The 15634-nt window shown below is 44.8% G+C and overlaps 1 protein-coding gene across 4 annotated transcripts in view; it reads left to right on the forward strand.

Annotated features, from left to right (window-relative positions):
• CENPQ (centromere protein Q) overlaps positions 1-15634 on the forward strand; it is a 1051590-nt gene that overhangs the window by 36456 nt on the left and 999500 nt on the right. For all 4 annotated transcript variants that reach the window (XM_044084066.1, XM_044084063.1, XM_044084064.1 and 1 more), the window contains exon 2: positions 1025-1159. In XM_044084066.1, the coding sequence (XP_043940001.1) occupies positions 1046-1159 (114 nt within the window). In that variant the 5' untranslated portion in view covers positions 1025-1045. The remainder of the gene's footprint in view (positions 1-1024; positions 1160-15634) is intronic.

Consider the following 15634-nt stretch of genomic DNA (forward strand, 5'->3'; position numbering starts at 1 on the left):
ATTGGTTAATGGGGAAAAGGGATGTGTTTATCCTTAACTATAAGTTTAGGTATAGTGGGGGTTGGTGGGAATTGGGGGTAGGGGAGTGAACAGAGCGGGTTGAGCCAGAACGCGACCATGCATTATGACAGAGTTGCTTCTGCTATCCAGGTCAGTCAAGAAAAATTAGCACCCCCTTTTTACAAAATGTATCTGCAAATAAAAATTTAGCCGAGAAAATGCTAGCAGTTGGTAATGGTGCTTTGTTAGCTTGCTTAGTAAAAATAGAAGAAAGATGCTTTCTTTAGAATCAAGCCAGAGAATGAAGAGTAGTTTTTGAAATTGAAGAGTTGTTTGGTGGAAACTGCTGATGGGGGGGGTGTCTAGTAGTGTGTGCACACTGGGTTAGATCTATCCAGATATTTGTAAGCAAAACCAAAACGATTTTCTCTCTGCCACATACACTGCAGGAAGTGCTTTGCTTATGCTTTGCCACAGTTGTGAGGATCAGGTAGTTTAGTGAAGCATTTCAGACAACTTAATCTTATATGGGCAGGAGTCGTAGCATGCATTTGCAATGGGATTGGCGAGCACACTACTGGAGGGATGCCAATAGCACAGCTGATGGTTAGTGGTTTGTGCGTCTAATGGTGTGCAGTATTGTTCATAGTGATGGTGAGCAATTTTCAGGTTTCAGCCTGTCAGTGTCTAGAAAGGTCTCTGTCCTCCCTACAGTGACCACTGCTGACAGACAGACATTTTCTGCCAAATGTACCATTTTCTACTTCTACACACTTACCATGCTCTCATTTTCCTTTGTCAGCCTCATTAATTACATTTTGGTTCTTCTGCAGAAGTTTACTTGCCCAGGGCAGGGGGTAATTTAAATACACAGTTTCATATTAACATCTTGTTGACATGGTTTTTGACTACAGTACACACTTCAAGTTAAAAACATTTTATTTTAAAAATGCTATAATTGCTTAAATGTGCTGAACAGTATCAACCAAGTTAATGAGTTATTTCTTTGTCTTTTTATGGCTAGGGAAACTTCAACACTGCAGTTATGAAGAAAAAAGTTAAACACAACAAACCAAAGTCGTTGAATGAAAATGCACAGAAGGCAGAGAGTTTAGTTGCATCTGGTATGTCTCAGAGAAAAAATGTCCAGACTAATCAAGTAAGTAATTAATAATGTGGGTTTGTGAAACTAGGAAGGAGATGTACTGAAGACAAGCAAGTAAAAGAATGAATGTATTACTGTGGTGCTAATTATGTGAACCAGTGAAATCGCGTGATGTAGTATGGTAATTTAGGCTGAAAGATAAAGTTGGCATCTAGAACAACACTGAATACTAAAGTGTAATTAGCATTTGAAATGGCAAATAACGAACATCAAATCTTGGAGTAAGGGGAAGACTGAGAGGTACATGTTTCTTAACCTTGGTCCGTGTATAGTGTACATATAATATAGCATAGAAACTTAAATGTTCTGAGTGCTTGGACTAGTAATTGAGTCTTACTCTTTCAAATAGCTTTTTTTTTTATTTTAAGAAAGGGAAAAGGTCTGATCGGGACAGAGGGGTTGGTACTATAAACTGTATGTTAGGTTGTTATGCTATGATGATTGTTATACAATGTATAAAGTTTCACATTTGATTTCTGGTACCTTCTAGGGGGATTCATGTGGCTTTATTGAAGGTGGTTTCAGCAAATGCAAATAAACTGAAACCAGTTAATTGAAATTGCCTTCTGTGAACACATATGGGAGGACACCTCCCCCCAAAATTATATATACAGATTCTGAGGGCTCTCAACAATGGAGAAGGCGGCGGTCTCCACTTTCATCAAAGATTTCTTTCTTTTTTTTTTTTTTTTTTTTTTTTTGTTGAACTGGCTGCAGTTTGAGTCAGCTGAAATTGCTTTTGGATTGACATACTCTCCTTCTGTGGGTCACTGCCTTTTAAGTGGGCCAAAGAGGGACATGGGATTGTGTTCAGTATGATACTGGCCACACCGTCAATGCATAACATCACTGCAGTAGTAAAGTAGGTGCAGTTATGCGTACAACAGTGTGAAGCTATTGCAGTATACTGAAATTTAAATTATGCTCTAACAGTAAAAGTAAAGCATTACTGCAAAAGCATATACATTATTTATGGTATATAGCTGTAACAGTAAGTGAACTTGACTAAAAAATGCACACTGCTTATGTTAAATGAGTATGTTTGTTTAAAAAAACAACAAAAACCCCTCAATTCTGCATATTACACTGACCGTAACTGTTGTAATCAAGAAAACTAAAAAAAAAATCTACATAATGCATACAAGTACACTATCAGTTTTTAAACATGTATAATTAAACAATAGGTTTATTTAACTGATTTTGAAGGTGGTTTCGACGAAAACTGAAAAAGTGTACATGCTGCATGCATACAAGCACACTAAAAATCACTTCCATTTAAATATTTATTTGATTTGAATAAAAGTCACGGCATTTCATCCAGTAATTTATACTCATTAGCTCAGCTTTTAACAAGTCCATACTACAACGATTTCACACGTCTGGCCATTTTTTAACCAAAGAAATAACACTGTCTGCAAATGCATTGGATGTTTGTGTAGCTGTATCCTATAGTTGCTGGGGTATTAGTGTAGTCAGCTTGTGCCACCCACTGAAAAGCTTTGGACCATTTTCTCCTGGTGGTGAACCTGTGGTACATCATTCTTGGAGAAAAGGCTTGATTTGTTAAATAGTCCTGGAAAAGACTGGTTTCATCTCTGTCCTGCAGATTGAGGGCAGTGGTCACACCGAATAAGTCAGTGAATGCAAAAAGCTCCATTAAAGTTAACTTAAACAGTGTAGACAAGTAGCTGTTTTCACAAAATCAGGCCACTGTAGTAAGAATTTGACTGCTGTCACCAAGAACATGATAAAGTCTCTCTCTTCTAGCTTGTTGAAAGAAGTGCTGTCTTAACGAGTTTAGAAGTGCCCTAAGTTTTCCATCAGCCTGCAGTTTTCTTTTTTTTCCTTGAGATTTCTTGAGAGACCATCACTGAAAATGTCTCATTTAACAGTAAGTGCTGCTTTTTCTAATATACTTATGTGCTCATTGAAATCTATGAGAACAACACTGAGAAAGTGCAAGTAGTACTGTGGAAGTATGTGCTCATTGAAATCTATGAGAGCAACACTGAGAAAGTGCAAGTAGTACTGTGGAAGTGTATTATCGCCATGCTCATTATCCGAAAAGTACAGCCATATCTGCTGGGTGAAGGTCTCCTCTTCCTGGTAGAGGAAATATGACTGGAGCACTGGGAGATATCTTACTACTCTCTCAGTGGCTGGCAAGAATGGCGGACACCTTTTTTGACATATGCCTTAACAGATTCTCAAATTCCATGCCACAGAACACAAAGAAGTATTTCAGGTATCTGGCCCTTGTGGCAGAACCTGAAAAATGACTGAAAAGCTTCATTACAAAGACTTCCACATTATACGGTAGTTGTGCTGCAGCTTTTTTGGTCATGTTATGATTTCTTTATGCCTCACAGTTAGCTTTTTGGAGTGATAGGCACTTTTCTTTTATTTTGGTGCATACCTCAGATTTTGTTCCATAGTGTACACTGGTATTATCAACCCCATATGCTGAAATGCTGCTCCAGGGCAAGGAGTGCATTTCCATAATGTTTGAAATCTGTTGTGATATGGCCTCTGCAGATTCATCAGGGTTTTCATAGAAGTCCAAAAGGCTGTTCACCCTTTTTTTTTTTCTTTGGAAAGTACTGTACAAGTGGAAATACTTTCAATAAAAGAAACATAAAATTACCTGATGCAATGGCAAATGAAGTGTCTGGTTTTTGCTGTTGAAGTCTCACCCAAACCCCATGTGCTAAAATGGGGGGAAAAAGGGGGTTTGGATGGATGTGTGTGGGTGGATGGTAGGAAGCATTCTAGCAAGTGTGGTCTCGGAATATTTTCAGTAATGGCTTCAGCCTTGGTCCTTTTGCAAGATAGTTTTGTTGCAGTACAACTAGCTGGCACATTTTACTGCACAGTCAAAACTGTTATAGGAGGTGTACTTAGGTGCATGGAACACCTTAAGAGACTTCCTTTGCAGTGATCTTAAGTTCTGATCCTCAAGGCTTGTATTATTTGCCCACTTGGTCATCAGGTGACTTGATTTTCGTTGTAGAATAGCAGTCTTATGTTGGTCAGTTGCCTCATGTCATGTGACAGTTTCTTCCACCATGGGTGATTAGGAATTCTTTCTTGCAGTACTTGCAGAATGCTTTCGTGTAATTGCATTTCTCAGTCTGATTGAATTCCATTTTCCCAACATCTTGCCATTTGCGCATTCCATTTTCCTGATAAGTTGGTTGATTTGCTTAGCTATTATCAATAAACACATTATATATTGTTACTAAATATGTTTTTCTTTTGTTTCTTTACTATTTTTAATTTCCACATTTTCTTTTAACTTTTTAATTGATCACAGTTATTGCCATCAGTGACTCTCTGAAATGATTCAGTCACTATTTCTTATAGCGCCTTGCAGTCAACCTATTAATAGATCTGATGTTATCCATGTCTTCATTCATCACTATAGGGTCTGATATCGGATCTGAGCTGGCAATATTCAACAGATGGATCCAAGGCTCTGGCTTCTCCCTCTTCCAGTCTAATCCCCAGATCTCGTTTGCAGTGCTTCCTGTGCAGACGTGCATCTTCTGGATGGTTAAGTAAAATAATTCTATTTTTTTCTTGTATCTAGCATAGAGTTTTTCCCTACAGTAGTTTAGACTAGTTCCTTTTTGTGTGTGTGTTTGTTCTCCCTATTCCAATCTAATCCCCAGATCTTATTTGCAGTGCTTCCTGTGCAGATGTGCGTCCTCTGGCTGGTTAAGTAAAATAATTCTATTTTTTTTCTTATATCTATCATAGAGTTTTTCCATACAGTAGTTTACACTAGTTCCTGGTGTGTGTGTGTGTGTGTGGGGGCTTTGGCACCCTTTTTGTTCTCCTTCGCCATTAGGGCTATAACTTTATTTCTGTTACTGTTCTGTAGTGCTTCTTTTAGTATGGATAGTTTTTTAGTTGTTAGGATGTCTGATAGGCCTGCTGGTTTTAAAAAGTGTTCCTCGTGTGGTTGGAAAATGCCTTATTCTGATGCACATGAGGAGTGTGTGTATTGCTTGGGTGCTCTGCACCTGGATGTTGAGTGTGACCGATGTGCCACATTTAACCCCAGGGCCTTAGCGGAGCTCCACAGCAAACTTCTTCTAAAGAGTCTTGTCCAAGGGGGACCTTTTGTTTCCCCCTCGAAGGCTTCCACTTCTGAAGACCCCTTCTCTCCAACTAGTTCTTGCCAAGAAACCACTGCTGTCAGATACCAAGTCTCTGGATCTGATCCCAGCCCGGCCCGTCTCCGATCTGAGGTATTTGGAGCTGAGAGCGTCTGAGCAGACTGCTTAATCCAGGTCCTCTGTCTGGCCGGTCCTCTCTGGCTCAGTGGCCCTCTGATCCGACAAGGTTGGGCCACCTTCGGATCAGATGGTTTGTGGGATCCGTCCACTGAGCCCGTTAAGCCTTCAGACCTGACGGGGTTGTCAGATCAGATTATTATCTTGGAGGAACCTGCCGACCCATCCACTTCAAAACAGAGATCCCATTCAGTTGCGAGGCATCGGATCCATTCCCCGGAGCCTGGTAGTAGGTCAGGGAGGTCTCCCTCAGTCTAACCACTCCTCTTCTTCCATCTTAAGATCCTCTAGGAGTCTTTTGTCCTCAGACATGGACAGGATGATGAGTTTTCTCAAGGCCCAGATAGAGTTGGGGCTCCTGGTTTCTCCTGCCCATCTGGCAAGGGGATCCCCCCCGGCTTCTCGTTCTCCTCATCCAACCCTGGTGGTTTGGATTCTAGAGACCAGGACATCTGTGGCCAGATTCTAGCGAGGCTGAGTATTCCTCCCTGTCTCGTCCCCGCCAGGTCCCTGGCTGCATATTCTTGTACTCTACCCTTGGATTGGGTGAGCCCCGTGATGAAGCGGTTGACACTGGCTCCATTGGGGGGGGGGGGGGGTCTGTTACCATTTTTTTTCAGACTGATCCCTTCATCTTGGTGCTTTGGCTTTGGATCAGCTCTCGGCCGGTGTCATCTGGGGTTTAGGGGGCTGTTTCCAGACGCAGTCCTTCTCTCTGGGCGACTTCACCTTTGGATGTGAGAGACTGGCCTGTTTCCAGCGCCCCTCAGCTTTCTGGGTGATGGGGAGGACTTTCTCCAGGTCTAGAGTTTCCTTTGCACACCTCCAGGTCCCTCCTGGCCTCTCACTACCTTGGTTGGTGAGACCTCGCATCCTGTCCTGGGTTAGCCCTCCGGATCGAGCCTTCAGGGGGTTTTCTCCCCTCTGAGAGTCCCTGTCTCTGCCTAGTCCTCCCCAGAGCTCACAGTGGAGGAGGTTCATCGTTAAAGTGCGAGAGGAGGCACTAGGACTCCCCCAGCAGAGTCCCTCACCGAGGTTATGGACCTTGAGGAAGGAGACTGGTCCCCCAGATTTCTGCCCTGTAATGTTTCCTTTGGAGACATCCTTGAGCTCCTCAAACTCTGGGGCAGATGGTTTCCCCAACCTCCGTCTTTGGAGGAGTCAGTGTTTTGAAGGCCTTCAGGTTGTGCTGGTCTACCTCCTTGGGTGTCCCCCCTGCTGATGAGTTGTTAGATCTGATCGCCAGCAGGGCCTGGAAGGAACGGGACACGGTGGAGCCTCTTCCAAAGAGAGCCAACAAGTTCCTTAGTCCCCATGCGAACCATTTGTTCTGGAGCAAAGGAGTCCCAGTCAATGCCATTGTGGTTGCCACCGCCACGAAGGAGGAGCTAGCAGAGCTCGGCGGTCCATCCCCCAAACAGGGAGTCCCGGGTGATGGACCATTTTGGGAAGCGGGTATACACCTCGGCTACCTTTGGACTAACTGAAATAAATTACTTGGCACATTGTATCTGCCTCCAAAGGGATTTGGTCCAAGAACTTTCCAGCTCCCTTGCTGAAATATTTCCAGTGGATAACTTGAGGCAGGCATCTCCCAAGCTATCCACTCTGACCTCTCTTACGAATTCTGTGATGGGGCTAATTTTCAACGCAGCGGAATCTACCTCTCAAGTGACGGGTACAGGCATTGCCTTGCGGCATCATGCCTGGCTATGCTTATGCAGGCTCGCGGAACCCTTTAAGGCATCCTGTGCTAATGCCCCCCTTTGATGGTTCTACTCTTTTGGACCTTCCGTGAAGGACACTTTGACCCGCAGTGAGCAGAAAGGGAAGACTCTCTCTGTGGTAGGGATCAATCTTTCTGATCCCCAGAGGTCCTTTTCTAAGACCCAACAGGGAACCAGAAAGATTTGGTTATGTAAGGCACAATCTCCCTTTCAGGATGCTCCCGATGAATCCTCTTCCAGAGGTAGGGGGAGAGGTTTCAGTGGACGATGCCGCCCTTGATGTAGGGGTGTTCACAAAATCGGGGCTCCAGGGAACCTTTCTCTGAGTAGCCCTATGAGCGCTCCTGTAGCGTTGCTCGACTGCTCTTCCCTGGAGGTAGTTGGGCGTCACATTTTCCTACACCCACTAGCCTGGACAAACATCATTTCTGATCTTTGGGTGTTAAACATAGTTTCCAGGGGCTATTTCATTCCCTTTTTGTAATCCTCTCTAGTAAGACATTGCCTCCTGGATGTTCCACCCAGTCAAAAGGAGTTGGCCTCCAAAGAAGTTCAACAACTTCTAAAAAGAGCAATCCAAGAGGTCCGAGCAGGACAAAAAGGATCTGGCACTTATTCTCACTTCTTTTTAGTATCAAAAAAAGGCGAGGGACCTGCGTCCTGTTCTGGATCTCTGCAAACTCTAAGTTCTGGATGGTTACTGCTCAGTCCATTCTGCCACTTTTTATGCAAGGCCAATTGGATGTGCTCTGTGGATTTCCAGGACATCTACTATCACATATAAATAGACAGGTTTTCCTGGAGACATCTTCGCTTCCAGTTGGGAACCAATCATTACCAGTTCAGAGCCCTGCCCTTTGGTTTCATCACAGCCCTTGGGTGTTTACCAAATGCATGGCAGTGGTAGTGGCTTACCTGTGGCTGCAGGGGTTCCAGATCTTCCCGTACTAAGTCGATTGGCTCCTCATGGCACTTTTTGAGGCATTGGTTCAGGCAATTCAGTATGTTCTTCCCCTCTTCTGTCAGCTAGGGATAGCTGTCAACCTTGCAAAATCTAATCTGATTCCCACTCGACAGGTGGCGTTCATAGGAGATCAGTTGAACTCTGTTTCAGAGACTGCAACTTTACCTCTGAGCAGAATTCAGGTGATACGGGATCGGGTCATACAGATATTGGACCTGTTGTGCCCCCCCCCCCCCGGTTCATTTGGTTCTTTGGGCTCTCTGATCCATGGCCTCTGCCATTCTTGTTCTTTTGGCCAGGTACCGCATCCGTGTGTTAAAATGGAATTTAGCTGTCCAATGGTTAGCTCTGCTTCATCCCCTCTCTATGACTAGAAGACTGATGCCTGTATGCAGACGTCATCTCCAGTCGTGCCTTCAGTCACAGGATCTGTATAGGGAGACCCTTCCCTCCTATCGCCCATGACCACAGTGACCACTGATGCCTCTCTGCTGGGGTGGCGGTTTATTTTTGGGGGGGGAAGACTGTCCAAGGCACATGGTCTGCAGTAGAGACCAAGTTGCATATAACCGTTCTAGAGATGAGGGCAGTTCTCACAACGTGGCAGTCATCTGGTATGTCGACAAGCAGGAGAGAACACGATCTTACCCGCTGTGCAGACGGGCCATGAGAGTGTGGGAATGGGCCATGTCCTCCGGCCGATTCCTTATTACAATGCACATACCTAGGGATTCCAACGTGTCGGCCGGGCTTAGCAGATCTTCCTTGAGTCCTCATGAGTGGTCCCTCAATCCTTCAGTGGCGAGCTTTTCGACCATTGGGGTCAGCAGTGCTGCAACCTTTTTGCCTCCCCAGTCAACCATAAATGCAGCAGGTATTTCGCCCTGATTCTCCCCCCTCAGGGGGAGTCACCAAGGGATGTTCTAGACCACAATTGGCCTCTGGGTCTCCTTAACGCATACCCTCCTATCCCCTTAGTACCAAAGGATGTTCATCGTGTTACCCTGCTGCAGTTATCACACTTGGGTTATCCTGCCGTCAGGCGGTCCCGCAGTCGGCCCAAATTCCAAAGTCTTGGTCCGGCATCGGTTGCTGTCGCTTCTTCCCTGACGTCGAGCGCCAAGGGTATATAAGAGGCATCCAACGCCATTTTCTTCAGTCTTTCTTGCTGCGCGGTGCCTGAAGCAGAAGCAGTTCGCAAGTGCCAGTCGGCCGACACCTGAGATTTTCGATTTGAATTTCAGTTCGAAGTCTTCATATTTTCTTGCCTCAGTCCGATGTCAGAAAAAGTTAACAATTGCATTTCTTGTGGGAAGCAAATACCTCATAAGGACTTCCATTCCTATTGTATTCCTTGCCTAGGCCCAGACCACGACATCACAGGTTGCCGGTTTTGCGTTAGGTTTAATAAACGCACTGCAATCAAACGCCATTTTGACTTCGCACGGCATTACTTTGGTAGGAAATTTAATTATAGTATGCCGTCTGAGCAGCCGATGACCGCAATTCATAAAAAAACGCAGGGATAAGGACAGGCAGCCTAGGAATAAGCCAGACCCCGAGGCCTCAGATGGGCCCGTCGCCGGTTCTCCGGTTTTCAGTGAGGCGCCTACGCAGCTCCTGACGACCACAGAGCTGGAACCCCAGACAGCTGCCGACTCCCAAGTGGAGTCTACTAGGCCGACGCAGCCATCTACCGACACAGGAGCAGAATTAGTCACCGGTGCAGAGGAAACACCTTTAGTTGCAGAAGGTGTCTTCAGACCGACTACACTCACCAATAAATCTTATGCTAAGCTTAAAACTCCTTTAAAACCTAAGAAAACTGTTCATCAGTCTACAGGTCAAGGCCCCATGCTTAGGAAACAGATGCTTAAGATGGCTGAAGATTTAATTACCCTTATCAGGGGTTTCCATCCCCCTCCTGATAAAAGACCAAGACAAGAGGAGGATTACGCATCCTCTGACCAGGTTTCTCTCTCCTCAGATTCTTCTGAGGAACAGGATTACACTGTTCCACCTTATGAGGATTCTGATGCTGAAGACTCTATTCTCTCAGCATCTCCCCCTGAAGACTACTCCTTTTGGGGAAACATTACATACCATGAGGGAACATTTCCACTGGGTACTCAGATTCTAAGAAAAGGCTCGGAGAGTTCCTTTTATTACCCCAGCACAGACCTCTTGCTATCCCTCCTGTTTTAGATATTGTGGATGATGTCTACCTGGAGTCTAGTTTAAATCCAGACTCTCTACCTCCTGCTCCAGCCAAACCAGACAGATACTACAGAGTACCTGACTCACACAAATTCCTTTATAAAAGCCCTGTAGCTGACCCAGAAACCATATCCCAGGGTCCTAAGGGAGCAAAAGCTTCTATGGCTACAAATCCTGTGCCCTCTGAAAGAGATTCCAGAGCCCTAGATAGATGGGGAAAGAAAATATATACCTCTGCAACTCTGGCTATGAGAGCATTAAATTGCCAGTTTCACATGTTGAAATATCAACAATTCCTGATGTCTTAGTTAAAACAAAAAATGAGCACACATTCAGGACAGCCTGAATTCAAGGAAATGCAGAATCTGTTGCATGCAGCTGAACAGGTGGGCAAGCATACTTTACAATGTTGATTTGATTAATTGGAAGCTTCCTGTAGAGCAGCTGTTACTGGCTCTGTCATTCTTAGACATGCTTGGTTAAAAGAGCAAGCCCTCCCTGACCATGTTAAAGCAAAATTATTAGATGCACCTTTACAACAGGATGTATTATTTGGTGTCAAAGCAGAAGAGGTTTTAAAGAAAATGGAGGATAAGGCTAAATCTATGCAAACAGTCAAGGATTTTTTGCAGGTACAACCCCCTCGCTTCAGCAGAAATTGGCCAACAAAAAATTGGTCCTTTCCAGCTTCAGACAGATCACAGAGGGGTAAATACAGACGCCCAAGGGGCAGAGGTCAGTCACAGGGCCCTTACAAACCTCGCTAATGGGGTTCTGCTACCCAGAAAAGAGGAGAAGACAGGCCCCAAGCTAGCAAAAGGTAGCTACCCAGAAAGGAGGAGAAGACCGGCCCCAAGCTAGCAGAAGATAGACACAATGACTCCATCCTCAAACTACCAAGCAAATCTCTCCTGGCAACACCCTTGGGAGGAAAACTAGCATTTTTGCAGACAACTGGCACATCATCACAAAAGACAAATGGGTTCTAAACATTGTCTCTCAAGGATACAGATTCCACTTTCATACATTACCAAGGATCAAAGGAATGCAAAACCTGCCACCAAATCAATGGGCAGAGGCACAAAAACAAATTACAGCTCTCATGAACATGAGAGCCATTCAACAGGTACCTACACAGGAGCAAGGACAAGGATTTTACTCAAGACTCTTCTAGTTCCAAGAAAGGACAAAGCATGGAGACCCATTCTGGATCTTTCAATTCTGAACACCTATCTGCAAGTACCAAAATTCAAGATGCTAACACTACAGCAGCTTCTTCCCATGCTGGGCAAGAATGCTTGGCTAGTCACTTTGGACCTCAAGGAGGCATACCTGCATGTCCCTATCAGACAAAATTGCAGAAGTTACCTCCGCTTCATTGCAGGTTCAACGCATTATCAATTCTCTGCACTGCCCTTTGGCTTATCTAGTGTGCCCAGGGTCTTCACAAAATGCCTGGCACCAGTAATTGCATACTGCAGACAAAGAGGAATTCAAATATACCCATACCTGGACGACTGTCTTATTCAAACAGAAAGCAAGGACAATCTTTTACAGCATCTGGCATTTGTCAAACACCTTCTAAGTTGCCTAGGGTACACAATAAACGAAAAGAAATCAAAACTAGTGCCCTCACAAAACATAATATTCCTGGGTGCCAGCTTAAATACAATGGCCCAGATGGCTTATCTCACGCCAGACAAACAACGTCAGCTGTTTCAATATTTCAAAATAATGGCAACAAAGACCCAACTCCCTGCAAGAAAAATTCTGCAGGCCTTGGGATTCATGGCATCTTGCATACTATTAATACCATTTGCAAAACTGTATATGAGGAAATTACAATGGTACCTGAAAAATGTATGGACTCTGCACAGCCACAGCTTGGAAACGATGATTCCACTCATTCCCTGCCTTCAACAGGAGTTTCTATGGTGGGCACAGGCATGTCACCTCAACAAGGGTCAGCCTTTCACCTTACCCAAACTATGACAACAGATGCATCGGACTATGCCTGGGGAGCACACATGGCAGGACAGTGCATTCAGGGCAAATGGACTACAGATCAGAGACACCTGCATATCAATCAAAAAGAAATTCTAGCAGTGCACACAGCTTTCAAGGACCTTCTACACCCAGGACAACTACTAATAAGGACAGACAACGCCACAGTTATGTGGTACATAAACAAGCAAGGGGGCACACATTCCTACCCTCTATGCAGGCAAGCAATGACCTTGTGGAACACTGCATTGTCTTACCAGGTTCAATTACAAGCACAATTCCTGCCAGGAAAGAAAAACACATTGGCAGACGTCCTAAGCAGAAACAACATGGATCCACACGAATGGAAACTAGATCCACAAGTATTTGCAATGATAGCTCAGAAATGGGGACGCCCAGACAGAGATCTGTTTGCAAGCCCCCACAACCACCAACTTCAAAAAATTTTGCCCAAGGACCTTCCATCCACTAGCTTGGAAAGTGGACACCCTCGTATTCAGTTGGAAAACATTAACAGCATATGCCTTCTCTCCACTGCCTCTTCTAGCAAAGGTACTGCTGAAAGTCAGATTAGAGAGGCCACAAATGATTCTCGTTGCACCAGGCTGGCCACGCCAACATTGGTATCCAATTTTAAAGAACATGTCCCAGGGCCCACCATGGATTTTGCCACAAATTCCTCACCTGCTCACCCAGCGAGACAATCTGATTCTACACAGCCAGCTCAAGACTTTAAACCTTGCTGCATGGCAAATTACCTAAACAACCAGCCAACACCTTTATCCAAAACTGTTATGGATGTCATTCTGGAGGCCACGAGGCCCAGCACCAGGAAAACCTATTTTGCGCCTGGAACCAGGCTAAAGGCCTCCATGGCAAATTACCTAAACAACCAGCCAACACCTTTATCCAAAACTGTTATGGATGTCATTCTGGAGGCCACGAGGCCCAGCACCAGGAAAACCTATTCAAACAAATGGAAAAGATTTTGCGCCTGGAACCAGGCTAAAGGCCTAAATCCCCTGGAGCTGAACATTCCCATTGATGAGGGAAAGGCAGTCCATACAGCCTACCTTGACCTTGCAAAGGCTTTCGACACAATACCCCACCCGGGTATTGTAGAAAAACTTACCAGCTTAAATGTAAACCCATATGTCACAAGATGGGTTGCAAACTGGCTTAAGGACAGAACCCACAGGGTTAGAGTTGCTGGCGCTGTGTCAGACTCCAAGCCGGTCACAAGTGGTGTCCCACAGGGCTCGGTCCTTGGCCCCCTATTGTTTGGCATCTACTTCTCAGAAGTACAGGCCAGCATGGGAGGACGACTGCAAACTGGGCGCCATAGTGGAAAGTGCATCGGACACGGATATCCTTCAGAAGGGACTCACGGAAACAGATAGCTGGTGCCAGAGCCATGGCCTGAAGTTAAACGCCAAAAAATGTATAGTCATACCCTTCGGGAAAAACAAGGTAACCTCTTCTGTGCTTAGTGGATTGCCACCTATATGGTAGCTTGGGGTTATCAGGGAACTGGGGACCCAGGTTGACAGTGGCCTTTCTTTTGACACTCACATTGCTAAAGTGGTTAGAAAGACCTTCTACATTGCCCACCTGATCATGAAGGGATTCACATCCAGATCTAGTGAGGTCATTGTTCCCCTGTACTCTTCACTTATCAGACCAATGATCGAGTACAATGCCCCATTCGGGATGTATCTCACCCGACATCTGCAGCAATTGGAGAGACCCCAAAAGTTCCTCACCAAAAGGATAAAGGGACTCCAAAATCTGTCATATGCTGCCAGATTGAAGAAACTCCAGCTCTATTCAGTCGCATACCGTCTGCTCAGAGGTGACATGTGCCTGACGTACAAGGCCATGTCCAACCCGGAATTAATGGACATGCTCCACCTCAAAAAATCCAAATCCACCAAAACCACTAGAGCAAGCGACTTAAACCTTAGCACGGATATAAATAGGACGTGCTGGAGGGATAGATTTATCACTCAGAGACTCCCTATGCTGTGGAATAAAATCCCGGTCCATGTGAGGCAGAGCACCTCGCTGACTCTGTTCAAGAGAAATCTAGACCTGTGGATGGGAGATCGTAGGTTTACCCCGGGAATCATCTCTGTCACTGCTGGACAGAGGCACAACAAACTAATGGGCACAGTATTTTTTCATATAAGGGGTGGCGTAAGCCACAAAAATTTGGGCTAGGCTTATAAATGCCTTAGGGCAGATAGCCTAGTATAAACCTATGAACCTATTCCTCAGATTCTACAATATTTAACTGAGATGTTACACAAAGGACTTTTCTTTTCATCTATTAAGATCCATGCCTCTGCAATTTCAGCTCCTCCTTTATTTTCTTATCCACTCCAAAGACAGTACCTCAGAGGGGCTAAGAACTTAAGACCGCCAAGGAGAGCTCAAACACCTACTTGGGATCTCAACTTTGTCCTGGAAAAGCTTACACTGCCGCCATTTGAACCAGCTTTCTCAACTGATTTAAAATTTCTTTCATGGAAAACTGCCCTACTCCTAGCAATAACCTCAGCTAGAAGAGTCTCAGAGCTACAAGCACTAATGGCAGTGGAACCTTTCCTCATTTTCCATCAAGACAGAGTTTCTCTACGAACTAATCCTTCCTTTATGCCAAAGGTGGTATCCAGTGTGGCCCTAAACCAAACCATTCACTTGCCCACCTTCTTCCCAAATTCTCAGAACAAAGGAGAAAGACTCCTGCACTCTTTGGACATTCACAGGGAATTACATTACTACTTGGATAGAACTAAGGCTTTCAGAAAAACTGACCAGCTCTTTGTAGCCTATGCTACAGGATCACAAGGAAAAGTGATCTCAAAACAACAAACCATTTCTAAATGGATAGGACATTGCATACGTTTCTGCTACACACATCATGGGAAACCAGTACCTGCTAACATTAGGTCCCACTCTACCAGGGCTACAGCTACATCATCAGCCTTTCTCAGGGGAGTGCCAACCAAGAATATTCTGGAAGCTGCTACTTGGAGTTCAGTGCACACCTTCACCAAACACTATCACTTACCTCTTTACTCTAAGACTAGAGCTGGTTTTGCAGAGCCTACTAGCTTCTTCTAACCCCGTTTGACTCCACCTCCCCTCCTTAGCTTTGGGATTCAACCCAAGTGTGATGACTGCAGCAGGGTAACACGAACATAGTACAGTTTGAAAAACTGAAGAAAATGGCGTCGGATGCCTCTTATATACACCT

Source organism: Protopterus annectens, chromosome 9.part0 (assembly GCF_019279795.1).
Source record: "Protopterus annectens isolate FY-2018-M chromosome 9.part0, PAN1.0, whole genome shotgun sequence".
NCBI classification, from domain to species: Eukaryota; Metazoa; Chordata; order Ceratodontiformes; family Protopteridae; genus Protopterus; species Protopterus annectens.